This window comes from Aethalodelphis obliquidens, unplaced genomic scaffold (assembly GCF_003676395.1).
Source record: "Aethalodelphis obliquidens isolate GAN/ISIS:26980383/991018 unplaced genomic scaffold, ASM367639v1 scaffold16, whole genome shotgun sequence".
NCBI classification, from domain to species: Eukaryota; Metazoa; Chordata; class Mammalia; order Artiodactyla; family Delphinidae; genus Aethalodelphis; species Aethalodelphis obliquidens.
In genome coordinates, this window is record NW_020837960.1 from 28,213,954 (window position 1) to 28,230,027 (window position 16,074).

Consider the following 16,074-nt stretch of genomic DNA (forward strand, 5'->3'; position numbering starts at 1 on the left):
CACTTCCTGGAGACTTGGGGTGGCTTCTACAGGATTAAGAATAGAGAATATCTGGGGGGGTGTGCATCTAATATAGACACTACTGTATATTTTATGGAGAGAGTGGAAGCAACAAAGAAAGGAAACATACATAAAAAAATTAAGAAGGGTCAAAGAGATAGAACGGTAACAGGATTTTTGCCTACATCTCCAAATAAAGTTTCTTTCACAATTGTGTTTTGCAGAGAAAAATCTAGGGTATCTTTTTGTTTGGGGGTGGGGGTAGGGTAGAAAATTACTTTATTTAACGAACTGTTACAATTGAAAGTCTCCAATGAAGTGATCATTGAACAGAGACCTAAAGAACATGAAGGAGGGATTCCCTGGTGGCGCAGTGGTTGAGAGTCTGCCTGCCGATGCAGGGGACGCGGGTTCGTGCCCCGGTCCGGGAGGGTCCCACATGCTGCGGAGCGGCTGGGCCCGTGAGCCATGGCCGCTGGGCCTGCACGTCCGGAGCCTGTGCTCCGCAACGGGAGAGGCCACAGCGGTGAGAGGCCCATGTACCGCAAAAAAAAAAAAAAAAAAAAGAACGTGAAGGAGAAAGGCATTCAGATACCTGGGAGAAGAATATTCTGAGCAGAGGGAAGTGCAAAGGCCCTGAGGCAGCAGAGGGAGAGAGAGAGTGAAGGAAGGAGAGGTGGTCGGGAAGTAAAGGAGCCAGATCGAGTGCATCCTAACAGCTGAGCATCCTATAGGCTCCAGCCCGTGTTCTGAGTGGCCTGAGCAGACGTGGAGGGTGTCGGGGAGAGAAACGATCTGACGCTGCTTTCCTCTTAATCGATCACTGGCTGCCGTGAGACTGCATCCAGAGAAAACCTTCCTTCTGAGCTCTGGGAGCACAACTCGCCATAGCGCCCCAGTACTGAGAGGGGCCACAGAGTGAGGAGACTGGGTGGGTGTGGGCGAGCATCTCAGTGCCGTCCTTGTTTTGCTGCCTTGGATGAGTGACTCAGAGCTCTCCAAGGCTGCTTCCTCATCTGAACAATGATAAGAACCACAATCCCACCCTCCAGAGAATCACTGCAAGGATTAGTGAAGACCGGCAAAGATTAAATGTGATGTTCTGTGGGCCCAATGCATAGTAGACACTCAACTAAATGCTAGTTGTAACTACTGTTTTGACTTAAAACAGCCCATGCCTAACACATTATTTTCTACTCACTGTGCTCTTGACATGGACGAATACAAGATTCTCCCATAAGGGAAATACTCCCCCTCACAGGATGAAGTCTGACTAATTTGAACAGTATATTTATTTTGGATTTTTTTCCATTGACCTAGAAGAATTATGCTCCCTTATTTAAACAAGGAAGCCGGTTGGAATGCACACCTATCTAACTTTTGTGCATTATGTCAGGTAGAATTTAAATGACTCTCTTCAGACGTTAGCTCCATCTCTTCTGATCATCAAACTCTTCTCATCGAAAGTGTCCATTTGCCTACGACCTCCTCTAGCTAAAACCGTCCATTTCTGTACAAGCACATCCATCAGAGTCTGCAATTTGCTAAGAGAGGAAATTCTGTTTTCACCATTCATAGAAAATACACAACAAACTCTAGGACATTCAGCTTACAGACGTATCACAGTGGCATTCTCTTACCTCCTGTAAAAACTTCTCACTCATTTGACTGAAGGGGTGTCCTGGTGGCTTGATCCCAGACACCACCAGTCCGGAGCTGAACACCCGGGGCCGCTGCAGGTCTGGCTTGAACTTGTCATAGAGGCTGGCGGCCGGCTTCAGGTCTCCACCTGCCGCCTTCTCCTCTTTGGGGAGAGGCATGTTACACGAGGGCGGGGCGTAAGGTAGCCCCACGGGAACCAGAGACGCGTCCACCTGGCCGAGGGCCTGAGGGCTCCTCCGGATATAGGTGATGATCTTGGGCCTCACGTGCTTGGGCTTGGGCATAACGAGGGGCCGGGGATCCGCCCTTTCTTCGGTCTTTTCAACCTGGGGGCCCTCCGTTCCCTCCTGCGAGGCGGGTGTGTCCTCGGGACGGGTGAGGCCAGGCTTGGGGATCCCACCAGGGCAGGGGTTCTTGTCAGGCACTTTCAGGGAAGCGTGTGACAACCTGGAGCTGTTGGCAGAAGGCGGGGCGGCCGGGGGGACCCCCGCGTCCACATTCAAGGCACCCAAGTCCGGAAAACGGCTGCTGGGTTGCACGGGCTGCCGGGCCACATTCACGGTTGTCTCTGGGTGGAGGGGCGCTGGGACTCCGGGAAGAGAATCTGCCCTTACTTGGGGGGTGCTTTCAGTCTTCACTGCAGTCTCTAGACGGTTCCTAGTCTCAGCAACGGATGTAGCGATCTCTGTGCTTTCCCCGGCTTCTGAGCTGCTGCTTGGAGGGTCGGGGGGCTCAGGGACCCCAGTTCCGCTCTCTCCAACAGAACGATCTGAGTTAAAAACCGTAGCGCCGTCCCCGTTCCCACCGCCCAGAACCCCTCTCTCCTCTCTGGCACCTGAGGGCCTGCTGTCCGTCAGATCACCAGGAACAAAAGCGACGTGACCATCCCTGGGTGAAACGCTGCTGGATGGGGCTTCACCCGGTTTCCTAGCTGCACTTGGTGAACTTCTGCCCGCGGGCTGATGCCCAGCAGCTCCCGAGGAGGCGGGGCTCGGCTTGGGGGTGGGCTGGAGAGACCCCTCCTCACCGCTCTTTTCCTGCTCGCCCCTGCCTCTTCCCATAGCCGGCGGGTGGGGCCCGCTGTGTGCCGCAGCTGAGGCTTCCTGCTGTGCTCCCTCCGTACACGGCTCCTTTCTCCCTGGGGATGACACGCCATCCTCCTGAGGACATCCCAGCCCGTCCGCCTGGGTGGACGGGAGCTCCTGCGCGGCCCTGAGCTGCACACGTTTCAGCTCCATCTCGGGCTCGGGCTTTCCCTGACCTGGCTGTGCTTCTGGCTTCCTCAGGACGTCTCTCGAGGCAGGAGAGGAACTGGGAGCGCACTCTGGGTGGGCGGAAGGCTCTGTGCTCTGGGTGCTAACTTTGGGTACCTGTCCCCCATCCGGCTGGGTCTCTAAGGGGGTGGTCTCCTTGATTACTGAGGTAGATGGTTTAGGATGACGTGAGCTCTTTCCCTCTGAGGTACCATCAGCTGGAAGACAAGCCAGCCCTGGAGAAGGGGCTGCCCCCATCTTCTGCGGCCCCTCCCCACCACTGGGTACCGGACGGGGGACTTCTGGGGACCCCAGCACTGCAGGCTGTGGAAGCGGCCAGGCCAGACCCCCAGCCCACTCCTTGGTAAGCATGTCCACTGCTACGGCAGAGCTGCCGGCTCTCTCCAGAGAATGCCTCCTCAGTTCCGCATTGTCAAGGGTCTTGGCCAACTTATCCTTGGGAACATGCCGGGGAACGTCAACCTCCCTCTGAGCTGCAACCACTGGGCTGGCCTCACCTGTGACAGTCCTCCAACTTGATTGACACTGTCCCTGAAGACCCCGAGGGGCCTGCAGGGGATCTGTGCCTCTCTCCAGCATGGGCTCTTCATTCCGTTCTCTCTGAGCCATCGGAGAAAATTTAAAATCCTTCAGGCTGGCAGGGCCAACCTGAGATGCCTTCGAAAAGCCCTGAAGGGGGTGAAACTCCTTCTGGACACGGGTACTACTTTCTGGCCCCCTTGAATTTGCATTTCCAATTTCATCTGTCAGGGCACACGTCACAGGCTCATCAGGAGAGGAGCTGACCTCCAACACGACGGGGTTGGCATTGGTGTCTCCCAGACTTAGGACGCTCTCGTTGTTGTTTTTCACTCCATTTCTGTCGTCCCGTAACTCAGTGTAACATGATTTCTTAGGAGCCACTGGGACACTCATTTTCCAGCCTTCAGTGGGGGCTGCCTGCCATGCAGTCCTCCTTAATGGAAAGGGGCTTCCTTCAAGCTGCTACCTGGTGAACAGGGAATTCTCAAGCTGCTTGTTGCCCCCTGACAGCATCACTGGGCGATCCTGTCTTCATCGTTTTCAGAGCAGTTTTAAAACTGGGCATTGTCTTGATACACAGCAGGATGACTTCTCTGTTAGGTTCCAGCTGAACGAGAGCCAATTAGCCCATGAGACCTAGAGAGAAATAAAAAGAAAAGCGCGCTAGATTGACAGATATAGAGCCTCGGGAGAAAAGAGAAGCATGGTAAACACAGATTTATTCATCACTTTCCTACTATTACTTCATTCACTCAATCCAGGTACTACTTCTCAAAAGCCTTTTTAGACAGGGGTTCCTGCTGGCCAAATATGGGAAACTGTAACATCAAAACGATTCATGTTAGAAGTGGATTATAAATACACAGTAAATCTTAAATTTGTATTTTAAAAATTCACAGGTTCATACTGATACGGATTAAAAAGAGCGGAGGAGAAAGGAAGGCTCTTCTTCACAGAATACCAACTAATATGCAAAAAATTAGACAATTAGAAAAATCACCACTTTGCATTCACCAGAGTAACAATTATCTTGGATGAGGGATGCCAATAGTTGCTAAAATCACTGAGTGCAAAATTGTTGGGGAACAGGATATTTACAGAATCTTAAAGCACCACCCTCCAGATTATTTTATTTCTTACAAAGGAAAATTTCATGTGTACAGTGGAGAAAGCTGGTAGACACCATCAAATGTAACATCATCATTATGGAAAGTGCTATCATGTGCTCCGGATGTTAGGGAGTTCTCGGGCCTCACATCCCCTATGAGAGTATCCCTGCTGTAAATGTTCAACCTGAGTTTAATCATGAGGAAATAATCAGGCAAATTTAAATTGGTGGGCATTCTACAAAATAGCTGGGCTACACTTGCCCCCCAAACACCAATGGACATCTGCACACAATGCATGTTGCTGGATCCTGGAGTTTTAAAAACGTTAGCAGGGAACATTGGGACAATTCAAGATTTAAATGTGGACAATCCATTGGGTAAAGGTATTTTATCAATGTTAACTTTCTTGGGTGTGTAACAGTATCACAATTATACCAGAGATAATCTGTGTTCCTGGAAGATACATGATATTAAACATGACATGCTTGTTAACATGACATGTTGTCTGTAACTTACTTTCAAACGGTCAGCAAAGAGAAAAATGTGTATGTGTGTGTGTGTGTTTGTATATGTGTGTGTGTGTATGTGTGTGTGAAAGAGAGAGAGAGAGAGCACACAAACATGGAAAAATGTTAGCAATTTGAAAATCTAGGTGATCCACTCGACTACACCTGCAACCTTTGTACAGGTTTGACACTTTTCAAAATAAAAAGTTGGAGGAAATTCTAGTAGCCTGCGAGTCCTGGATGATCCAGCCCCTACATACCTTTCTAGCCTCATTTCCTCTCATCCTTTCCTTTACTAGGCTGTAGCCACACTCCTCATTCCTCACGTTACCATGTTCCTTTCTCCCTGCTTCAGGGCCTTTGCACATACCCTTCCATCTGCATGGAATATGGAATCCTCCCCTGACCTCACCCAACAAACTCCCGTTTAGTCTTCACTTTGTAGCTTAAATGCCACTTCCTACAGGAAGCCTTCCTGATCCACTAGATCAGGCCCTTCTATGATGAACTTTCAAAAACCCTATATTTTTACTTTAAAAAGAAAACTCCAAATGTGCTAGGCATCAAAGAAAATATTGTTAAATACCTGGCACATACATCTATCTATCTATCTATATGGAACTTAATATGTACCCTTAGCATGAGTGAATGAATCCATGACAAGATGAATGATGAAGATCAATGTTATTTCTGCCCTGATGGAGATTAAACTCTAATAAAGTATTTAAATTTCTACCAAAGTAGCCTCACAGATCATCAGTAAACCACTCAAGGCTAACACTGTTTTATCCACTACGATGAATGCATTCATTAGGCCCTGGGGATGGGAGACTTTAAAAGTACCAAGGTTCTGCCTCGTACCCAATTCCCCCAGTGGGGAATCAAAGTGAACAGCCGCCTTCCACGCCTTCCTCTGCTTCGTGCAAACATGCACGCGTGCGCACGCACATTACACGGGAGACTGTTACGTTTCTACCAAAATAGGTTACGTGGCAACCCAGTTGTCTTCCCCTCATCATTGTTTCATATGCTACTTCACACATTCAAAAGAGTGTGTGTGTGTATATATCCACACATGCATGTATATTTGTACATAGACTAAACATGTACATGTGTATATATACCATATATGTATATCTACATATATGTACGTTTGTATGTATCTATTATAAAACAAAATAACATAATAAACAAGAAAAGCAAAGGACTGAAAAATCACCAATAACTTGCAGCCACCCTCACGCTCCTCTCCATGCCAGCCCCCATCTTCCCAACTTAACTTTTCACTTGACAGCCTCCCACGGGCACCCCTAAGAACTCAGCTGATGGAGCTCTCTTTTCCTTTCGCTTGTTTGCATCTGTACATAAGCATGTACGTCTTCCATAAATGACATCACTTCCTATAAGCTGGGTTTTGGTCACTTATTTTTTATTTCCCCCTTCTTCCTCCTCCCCCGCCCCCCACACAAGGCACAGTGACATCCTGATCTAGGTCTTTCCATTCCTTTCCCCATGTTCGTAGAATCCTGTCCAAATACACACACCTGTGCACGGGTTTGCACTTGCATCTCCCTGCTATGCCGCACTTCCGTTCTGTCCCTGTCGCGCTCAGGTCCTCATCCTCCCACCCCCTTCAGCCCTGGACCCTGCTTTCTTTTTCTCCTTCTCTGCCTTCTTCCAGGCCTGTCTTCAGTAGGCCAGTGGTACCCCCAGGTCCAGCCTCAAGCCTAACCAAGGTGCTGACACTCTGATCCCAGCCTCCATTCCCTGATACAGAGGGGAGTCTCAAAGCATCCATATTTCTTTCATTATTCAGTTTTCAAGGTGCTTTCCTTGTGCCTCTGGGCAGAAATACAAAAAGCATGTAGGCAAATCATTAAGACAGCAGTTTAAAAGAACACCGTGCTCTCTGGGTCGGGAAGTGGGCGTCCTGGAAAGTCATGGAGAGCAAGACATTCCATAAATGTGAGCCAACCAGGCAAAGGAAGCATCTCTAATTCTCTGTGGGCAGAATTATAAGCATGAAGCCAAGAGCCCTCTTGGGTTTGAACTATCGAGGCTGGAAGAAGGAAATAAATGCATTCTTCTCAGCAGTGACAAACCAAACCGGAGCATTCAGACACCGTAATCCACAATGTGAGTGCTAGAGAGTGACAAGCAGGTGTAAAATCTTGCTAGAAAGAGTTGTACCTTAATATTTAAGAATTACATAACAGATGTTCTCTGTCAGTAAACAATAAACGTTGTTCATTGGAAAGAGGATGGAAAGCTAGAACCTTCTAGGGGCCGAGTATTATTCTCAGCACTAATACATGTTTGTAAATTTTAAGTTTTAAATTGTAATTCCTTTAATTTTTCATTTTAATTTAAGTTAAACGATTTAATATTTGTAATGGCCTCCAGAAACAGATCTTCACATCTCCTTGCTTTTTTTCTCTCTCTCTCCAGGTAAGGAAATGACAACACAGAGAGGGTAACATTCCCAAAGTCACACAGCTAAGATGTGACAGAGCAGGGATAGAGGCAGGAAAGGAAAATCCATGCAGAAAGTGGAAGCCGTAAAAGGAAAGCTGCCTATTGGTGAAATTATACAGATCACAGGGGAGAATAAAAGGAAAAGTCACTATCGTAAGAACAAGGAGAGAAAAGCAAAACCAGAAACCAAAAAAGGATAGGAAGCTCACACAAGACAGGAAAAGCAAATTTTAAAACCTTCTTCAATTATAAAAGGCAAAATTATATACAGGAGGTAATGTTTCCTGTTTCCTTCCCTTCTTGCACAGATTCACTCCTCCCCCCTAGAGCACCACTGTTTCACCAGAAGACAGTCACAGAATCTACACGGGCAAGAGGTTTTCTCTGGATCTGGATTTCACTCCAGGGTACTCTACTGAGATAAACATCCCTCCCACCCCAGCACAAACATGATCATAAAAATCCAGACTTATAGGGCTTCCCTGGTGGCGCAGGGGTTGAGAGTCCGCCTGCCGATGCAGGGGACGTGGGTTCGTGCCCCGGTCCGGGAAGATCCCACATGCCGCGGAGCGGCTGGTCCCGTGAGCCACGGCCGCTGAGCTTGCGCGTCCGGAGCCTGTGCTCTGCAAAGGGAGAGGCCACAGCAGTGAGAGGCCCGTGTACCGCAAAAAAAAAAAAAAAAGAGGCATGGGTTTTAAAAGATTGAAAAATTACTGCATACAGCCTTCCTGAGCTGCCAGGTCTGCTGTGGAATGCTTTATCAGTTGTGAATTTTCACATAAATATTCAAGCCCTGTGCCTTTGAATGTAAAGGCAATTCCATCTGACTTAATAAAATTTAGTTGCCAAAGAAGCTCCAGCTACAATTCCTACCATGCAATAAATAATCCTTCAGAAGAACTCTGGGATACAGAGAAATGTATAGGCTATGAACCCAAAATGTAATGGTAAATATAATAATGATGCAAAAAAGTCAAAATCCCAACTTTCAAAGTTTAGTTGGCATTTTTAATGAGCGTATATTGAGGTCTATGATGTTCCACCACATTTGAAAGGATAGTTTTATGTGAAGTGACTTGCAAACATTTACATACAAGTCAATCGATTCACCTGCTTTAGAAAGTTTTGTGGTTATCACTCTTCTACGCTTTCGGCCATGGTAACCATTTAGGAATAGCCGGGCTCTTGGTCCTATTTCATATTATTTATTCATATTATTTAGGAATAGCTGGGTTCTGGGTCCTATTTCATAATGTTTATATGTTTCATAATGTTATATATATTTATTCTCAACAGGTATAGGTATAGTTTAAAACTTGATGCACCACAGACTGAATGAACTTTACAAGTTCAGTTTCACTGCAATATGATTAAAAGTTGAATCACTGGTTGGGGGATGATAACGAAATGTTCTGGGACTCTGTAGCTATCCGTGGTGCTGAATCCTGTGAAAACGTGCCAAATTATGTTAAAAATATAACCGCTCCATGGAGCCTGCTTCACTCTCCTTATCTATGTACATAGCATGAGTAGTACATCACATTTTCTTTTAATGTATAATCAGAACTGTGTTCAGAAAAATATCTTTTTTTTTCTTTTTTAGCTCATAGAGGCTATTTTATTTTACCTTGAGTAAAAAGAGTGAAGAAGAATATACACATAAACGAAATGCTCTCTTTCCCCCTTTATAAAGGGCCAGGAAAAGAGGTAACCTGACTTTTCAAAGGTTAGACTAATCTGACATTTAAGAAAAATATTAAACTAACTGATATTTTAAGTTTCTCCAAGAAAAATGTCGCATGTTTCTCCAAAAACAGCCTCATTCGCATTTGCCAACAAAAAAGCATTTGTTTCCTCCTTTAAAAAACAAATCCTAAAAAAACAAAAAAAAACAAAAAAACAAATTCTTCCTTCTAGAACAGAGTTTCACTCAGAAAATATAGGGTATTCATTCCTTGCCTATTATGTTTAATATTTATTTTGTTTTGTGTTTGTCTTAAATGATTTTTCCCCAAATGGAAATACTTAGATTGCCAATTATTTGAAAAACAATGGATCTTCATTGTGTAAAAAAAAAGTAAAAAATATATCAAAGTCCCCTACTCCCACCCCAAGAAACAGAGATTAATGTGTAGTATCCCAGATGTTTTTAATACTTAGGAAATGAGTATTTTACCTTCAGTTTTATACTCTGCGTATCACAGACACCTCCCACATAAATACATGTAATAAATACTTTATCATTTTTAATGACCACTTTTACCATAATTTACCCACCAATCCCCCATTGTCAGACTTTAGGTTGTTTTCAGCTTTTGCCTTTTAAAATAATTCTTCACAGAACACTGCTGAATGCATATCTTTACGGCCCCTCCCTGACCTCCTTACAATATATTCCTGAAGGTAGACTCACTATATAAACAGGAATGCACATTTGCATTTTAATACACAACTCTAAGCCCCATGAGGGGTTTTTGTTTTCTTTACAGGCACAATCTGTGCCCAGACTATATGCCAGGACCTGGCACATAATGGGTGCCTCATAATTATTTGTTGAATGAATACGTATTGCCCTCAAGAAAAAAGGTGTCAATCTTCCTTCTATCCCTCTATTTCCCTGCTTCCTGCTCCATCACTGCTCTCCCAAAACTCTTCATAACTCCAATGACCAGATCGTCTGCCATTCAAATAGCGAAACTGTTTCCTTTCTTGCTTAGCAATTTTTTCCATGTTTTATTAAAGTATAATTTACATATGTAAATTTCACCCTCTTTGCTGTACATTTCTGCAAGTTTTAGCAAAAGTAGTCAGTCTTGTGACCACCATGACCACAATTAAGATACAGAACAGTTCCACGAGTTCCAAAATCCCCCCTTTTGTAAGTCAACCCTTCCCTGACCCCCAGCCCCTGGCAACCAAGATCTGATTTCTGTTCCTACAATTATGCCTTTTCCAGAACGTCACTGAAATGTCACTATACCGTGTGCAGGCTCTGTGCCTGGTTTCTCACACAGCACAGGGCATCGGAGATTCACCATGACCGGGGGTCTATCGGTAGCTCGCTCATTTCTACGGCTGAATATGATTCTGTGCTACGTACAGTGCAGCACAGCACAGTGCATTGGAGATTCACCATGACCTGGGGTCTATCGGTAGCTCGCTCATTTCTACGGCTAAATATGATTCTGTGCTACGTACCACAGTTTGTTCATGCCTTCCCCAGTTGAGGGACATTTGGGTTATTTCCAGGTTCGGGCAATTATAAATAAAGCTGCTAAATACATTCATGTACAAGTTTTTGTATAAAACTGGAACACTTTTGAGAGTTCAAAAATGCTAAGCCAGACAGAATGCCAAGACACCAAGTACAAACTGGACATATGGGCGCCCTCTTTAGAAAACACTTCTCACCACCCCAGATGATCTGGTTCTGGCGCTTATCTGCCTGTTTATTATCTGCCTCCACTCCTCCTGTATAAACTCCAGGAGAGCAGGCGACCCCCTCCCCACCCTCTGTTCACCACTCTTTTTTTTCTTTTTTTCTGGCTGTACCACACGGCATGTGGGATCTTAATTCCCTGACCAGGGATCGAACCCGCGCCCCCTGCATTGGAAGCATGGCGTCTTAACCACTGGACCGCCAGGGAAATCCCTGTTCACCACTCTATTCTCAAGTCCAGAACAGTAGCTGGCACATGGCAGGGATTCAAAAACATTTTTTAATGGAATGAAGTTCGCTCAACACTAGGAACTTACTTTCCACACCTGAATAGCATTTACCGTTACCAGGTGCTGTCTTCAGTGCTTTACTGCACTGAATCCATATAACAACCCTATGGCTAGAATTTACCATCTTGTTTTTACAGATGAAGAAACTAAAGCAGAGAGATGTTAAGGAACTTCTGAAAGTAAGTGGAAGAGCCAGAACTTAAATCCACAGTCCATGCTCTTAAGCCACCAGGCTAAGCTTCCCTGAAATCCTCAATCTTTAAAGTTAACAGGTTAACAAAATCTTGTTATTTTATTTTGTTATTACTTTACGTCTACGGAAGTTATACGCCATTTCATATGACGTTTGGCTACCTGTATCCCTTCTTTCATGCTGTGTGTGTATCTCCAAAGGGAAATTCTTTTTAACCATTATATTTAATGGCAAACGTGAGAGACAAGCTATTTCCAGAATATAGATTTTATCAAGAGAAAATGAGGTATTAGAATTTTAAGGACTGTTCGAGGCAATTAGGGCCAGATGAGAGACCTCCTAGGTCTCCCTGGCCCCCCCCCAGGTCTCCCTGGCCCCCCCAGGTCTCTCCTACCTGGATTACTGGTACCATCACCCACCTCGTGACCAAAGCTGGAAACCTGGAGCTTCCTTGGCCCTTTCCTGTAGCTCCATCCATCAGCAAGTGTGTATCAGATGGATTTCCACGGCTCATCCCAGCCATTCACTTTTCTCCATCCTCACTGCCACCATCATCTCCCATATAAGCTACTTACAAATCGCCCACCAGATCTCCCGACCTCCATTCTTGCTTCTCTGAAGAGCCGTTCTCCCTTCACAAGGTGTCCAGAGTAACATCTTGACACATCAGTCAGATGGGGTCCTTTCCCCACCACAAACACACTCCATGGCTTTCTTGTTCTGACCTGCGTGGTTCCCTCTCCCCTCCCGCACACTCTCCTTCCTCACCGTCCCCTTCAGCCTCCCCACGGGCTTTGCACTGCCACTGTCGCTCCCTGGCACCCAATGCCAGGCTCTCTGCATGGCTGCGCCCCCCTCAGGCTCTCCTGAGGTTCATCCTCTGTCCCCTGTCACAGCCCCCACGACTTCCTTCCCAGTCTGTCCCAGCTATTCCATGTGTTTTTTCGTTCACTGTCCTCCACTCCCAGTAAAACATACTCTCCACAAGGATGAAGATCATATAAGCCCCCCTCACCACTGGTCCCCCGTGACCAGAAGGCTCTGCTACACACTGTAGGTCCTCAATAAACCCCAACAAATCTTCGTTGAATGCATGAATACGGTAGCGTAACTGAACCCTTCCTAATGTGTTTGGCTCTCTGGGTAATTGCCTCACCGAGCACATATTCATCACAGAATCACTGAGTGGGAAGGAACTGAGACATTAATGAGTTTAACCCTCTCATTTTCTATGAGGAAACTGCAGCCTAGAGAAGCTTCAGGACTGACTGAAAGTCGCCCAGCCACGACCTGTCACAGCAGGGGGAGGAGGGCAGGCCCCTCATATCCCTTCAAGGACCTGACAGCCTCAGGCATCGGGAAGGCCAGGGAAACAAGGGCTCGTGGACACAGGACTCGAAAGGGCTCTGAGATGGAGCCAACTTATAACCATCAGCCAATAAAAAACACAGTGCGAGGAACAGTGGGAAATAAATCCATAAATGAAAGGTCCTGATCCTCAGAGAAACGGTAATCTGCTGAGGGAAAAGGGATATGATGTAGATGCAACTAATAACAACGGTAATAAAGGCCAGGCAGGTGTACTCGAATATGCTGTTAAAGAGAAATACTCAGGACCACATGATGACAAGGAGGGGGGCAGGAACTGCAGCTGAGAGGCTGGAGAAAATGAGGTCTTCGCCCCTTCTTGCAATTGATGAAGGGGTGTGTGTGTGTGTCTGTGCGTGTGTGTAGTTTTACAAGGATTCCAGCTGGCCACCTTACACGCATGTACACCAGAAGTACTGCGTCGTTCAAGGTCTGGGTACTGGGTGTGTGATGCTGCAGTCACAGGTCCCCCTTTCTTCCCCATGATCCCTTTACCTCTTACTCCCCCAGTGGGGAAGGGCTAAGGGAAGGAAGCCACTTGGAAGATTCAATCTGTCAAACACTGCTTGCTCTCAAAAGCATTTCTGACAAAAGGGGGCAAAATAGTTGCTAAAATGAGGCATGGGATTATCTGTGGATCTCATTTCTCCTTGCAATCCCTATATTCTTAGCAGAAGAAAACTCAAAGAGTTATCCGTTCTGGTGAAGGAAGAAAATGTCATCATCCAGTTTAAAAGACTGGCAGTTTCAAAAGGTAGCAAGAACAGCTGAATTTGACCACCAAGACTTGGTGATAAATTCCCTTCCATTACTTCATGAGACAAGTCAGAAAAGCTCATCTATTGAAGACTAATACTCCATCTACAAAATACTAGAGGAGACCCAAACTCTTCCAATACCATTAGCATGGGCTTGTGTTTATTAACAGGAGACTGAAAAGAGAGACAGGCTTCAAACCCAGATAAAAGCAGATCCTTCTTGACTTACAGGAAAGGAAGTGTATTCACACACAAGCGGTTCAACTGGCATCCCAAGTGCTGAGTCAGGCGAGGTTTTGTTTATAGAGTTACGGAGGAGTGAGGAGCACTTTTTAAAAGACTGAGCTCCAATGTTTGTTTGAAAGGCATGTCCTGCCTCCTTCTCCAGTGGCTATCTGGCCTGTGAACTCACACCCGTTGCTTCACAGCCTATGTCACCTGCCTGGCACCTGAAGGCAATTGAGGACACACTCGAAAGAGCGTCTTAAAAGAGCATCTCCTCCTATGCATGTACCTGCCCAAGTGTTAATATAACACTGTAATATTCATGAGTTTATTCCCTTCTTCTTCGTTTCTAACCACAAATGGCTTATGTGAATATTCCCAACAAATCCACCCTCCCCCTTTCTTCCCCACTAGACCTATGGCCCAATCTGCTCTGCAATGCGGACGCTGGGTCAGGCAGTTACGGGAGAATCCTGAAGTCTGCTCGAGCAGGTGGGGAGGGAGGCTGCTTCTTGGGGGCTGGGGCTGGGCCTGGGGGGTGGCTTTGTACAAGCTGAGAGGCAGGACCAACACCTTCTCAGACTCCTCTGCCAGGCCCCGCTCGAGCTCGCTTCTCCAAGTGCGTTTATTTCAAAGCAGTAGGCGTGCTCGAGCTGCACACCTTGACTCTCTTCCGTGTGCCTCAGACCCTGGCAATGGACTTCAGCATTCATGGTGGGTGTGACACATGACCCTCGCTGATCTGCGGGACTGCAGGCTGTAAATCTCAGGGATTGTCTGCTATCTGAAAGGAAGAGAGAAGTCTCTCTCACACCATCAGGGATAAGGTGAGAATCACCTTCAGCTCAAAAGCCTGCGCTGGGTCACTACCAACAGGGCTCTTTCAAACCACTTTTTCCCGGAAGGTGCATTTCCTTTATCTTTCATCAGAAGCATATAACCTTTCTTCTGTCAAATGAGCCAGATACCTAGAAGGATAAAGCTAAATATTTAACACCATGATGCAGTCCAGGCAAAAAAGTTTGTAACAACCAGACAGCAAATAAGTAAACTTCACGGTGACTGCAAAAAAACTACAATTAAATGGAAAAGGATATACGTTCATGGCCCAGGGCCTTTTGTTAAGAGTCTCTGTATTTTCATTAGTTATACTATGCAATGAATAAGGCATTTTTGATCACCATGTTTGGAATGTCTTTATCTCTATGGGAGAGATAAAGAAACGAAGATAAATAGAAAAAGAAAAAATATATTCCTTAGTTAGGAACCAACTTGGCCGAGAAACATGCAAGAAAAATAAATGATCTATGCTGGGGAGAATGACTGGTTCTTCTATACAATCAAGCTGAATGAGTAATATTGCTTTAGTGAACTTGTACGATTCCTCCAACATTTCACCAAAACTTGAAGAAAAATAGAAAAAAAAAAAACCCGTAAGATTCCCAACAAAATTCAAGAATGCTTCCTTAAAGAGCAACATGGCGATGAGTATTTGAACAGCACTCAATCTACAATCCCAGGGTGGAAAGCTGGCTTGCTAGCATTTTCGGGATAGGTCAGGGGCTTCACGCGTTGCATCTTAATGATCAAACCTGACAACTTCCATAAGCAACAAAAATCAAACACTCCCAGAAAGCACAAACCTGAGTAAGGATGAATTTTAATGGTCATGCTTGAAATATTTAAAAGCACAGTTTAGAAATTCACTCTTAAATAACATGAGATGCTCAAACATCCATTTTAATCAAAAGAAATACCATGAAGTCTCATGCTTCTCATCTTTTCAATAAAACAGCCAAAAAGCTAATTAGTCACTTTCATTTAGTGATTCACAATCACATCCTCGTACATGCATGACATGTGTGCATCAGTTTCAGGCATGGGAAAGGGAGCCATGATGCTAACTGGCCCCCCAACGTGCGGTCCTGACAGCGTCCAGGAAGCCTCCTGACCCGTGTCTGGGGACTGTTCCTCTAACTGGGCAGCTCTCCGAGGCTGCAGGAGCACATTTACACACTGACTGTCCTCCCCCCGACCACAGAAATAGGATCCAGGTTTACCCTTCGGGCCTCTTCCGAACCAAGTATGAGCACAGCTCAGAAGGGGTGGAGACAAAGGAATCTCCAGGGAGCAGGCTGGTGTCAATAGAGTCGTGATGCAGTGAATAAATCAGGAGAAAACCTCTCTCCAGGCAGACAGGCCTGGCCAGGGGTCCTGGGAGCGTTTGGGGTGAGGGAAATAGTCTGCTCAACC

At 45.9% G+C, this 16,074-nt stretch overlaps 1 protein-coding gene across 3 annotated transcripts in view; it reads right to left on the minus strand.

Annotated features, from left to right (window-relative positions):
• MTUS2 (microtubule associated scaffold protein 2) overlaps nt 1–4,083 on the minus strand; it is a 317,696-nt gene extending 313,613 nt beyond the window's left edge. For all 3 annotated transcript variants that reach the window (XM_027116582.1, XM_027116584.1, XM_027116583.1), the window contains exon 1: nt 1,641–4,083. In XM_027116582.1, the coding sequence (XP_026972383.1) occupies nt 1,641–3,851 (2,211 nt within the window). In that variant the 5' untranslated portion in view covers nt 3,852–4,083. The remainder of the gene's footprint in view (nt 1–1,640) is intronic.
• Nucleotides 4,084–16,074: the final 11,991 nt, after the last annotated feature.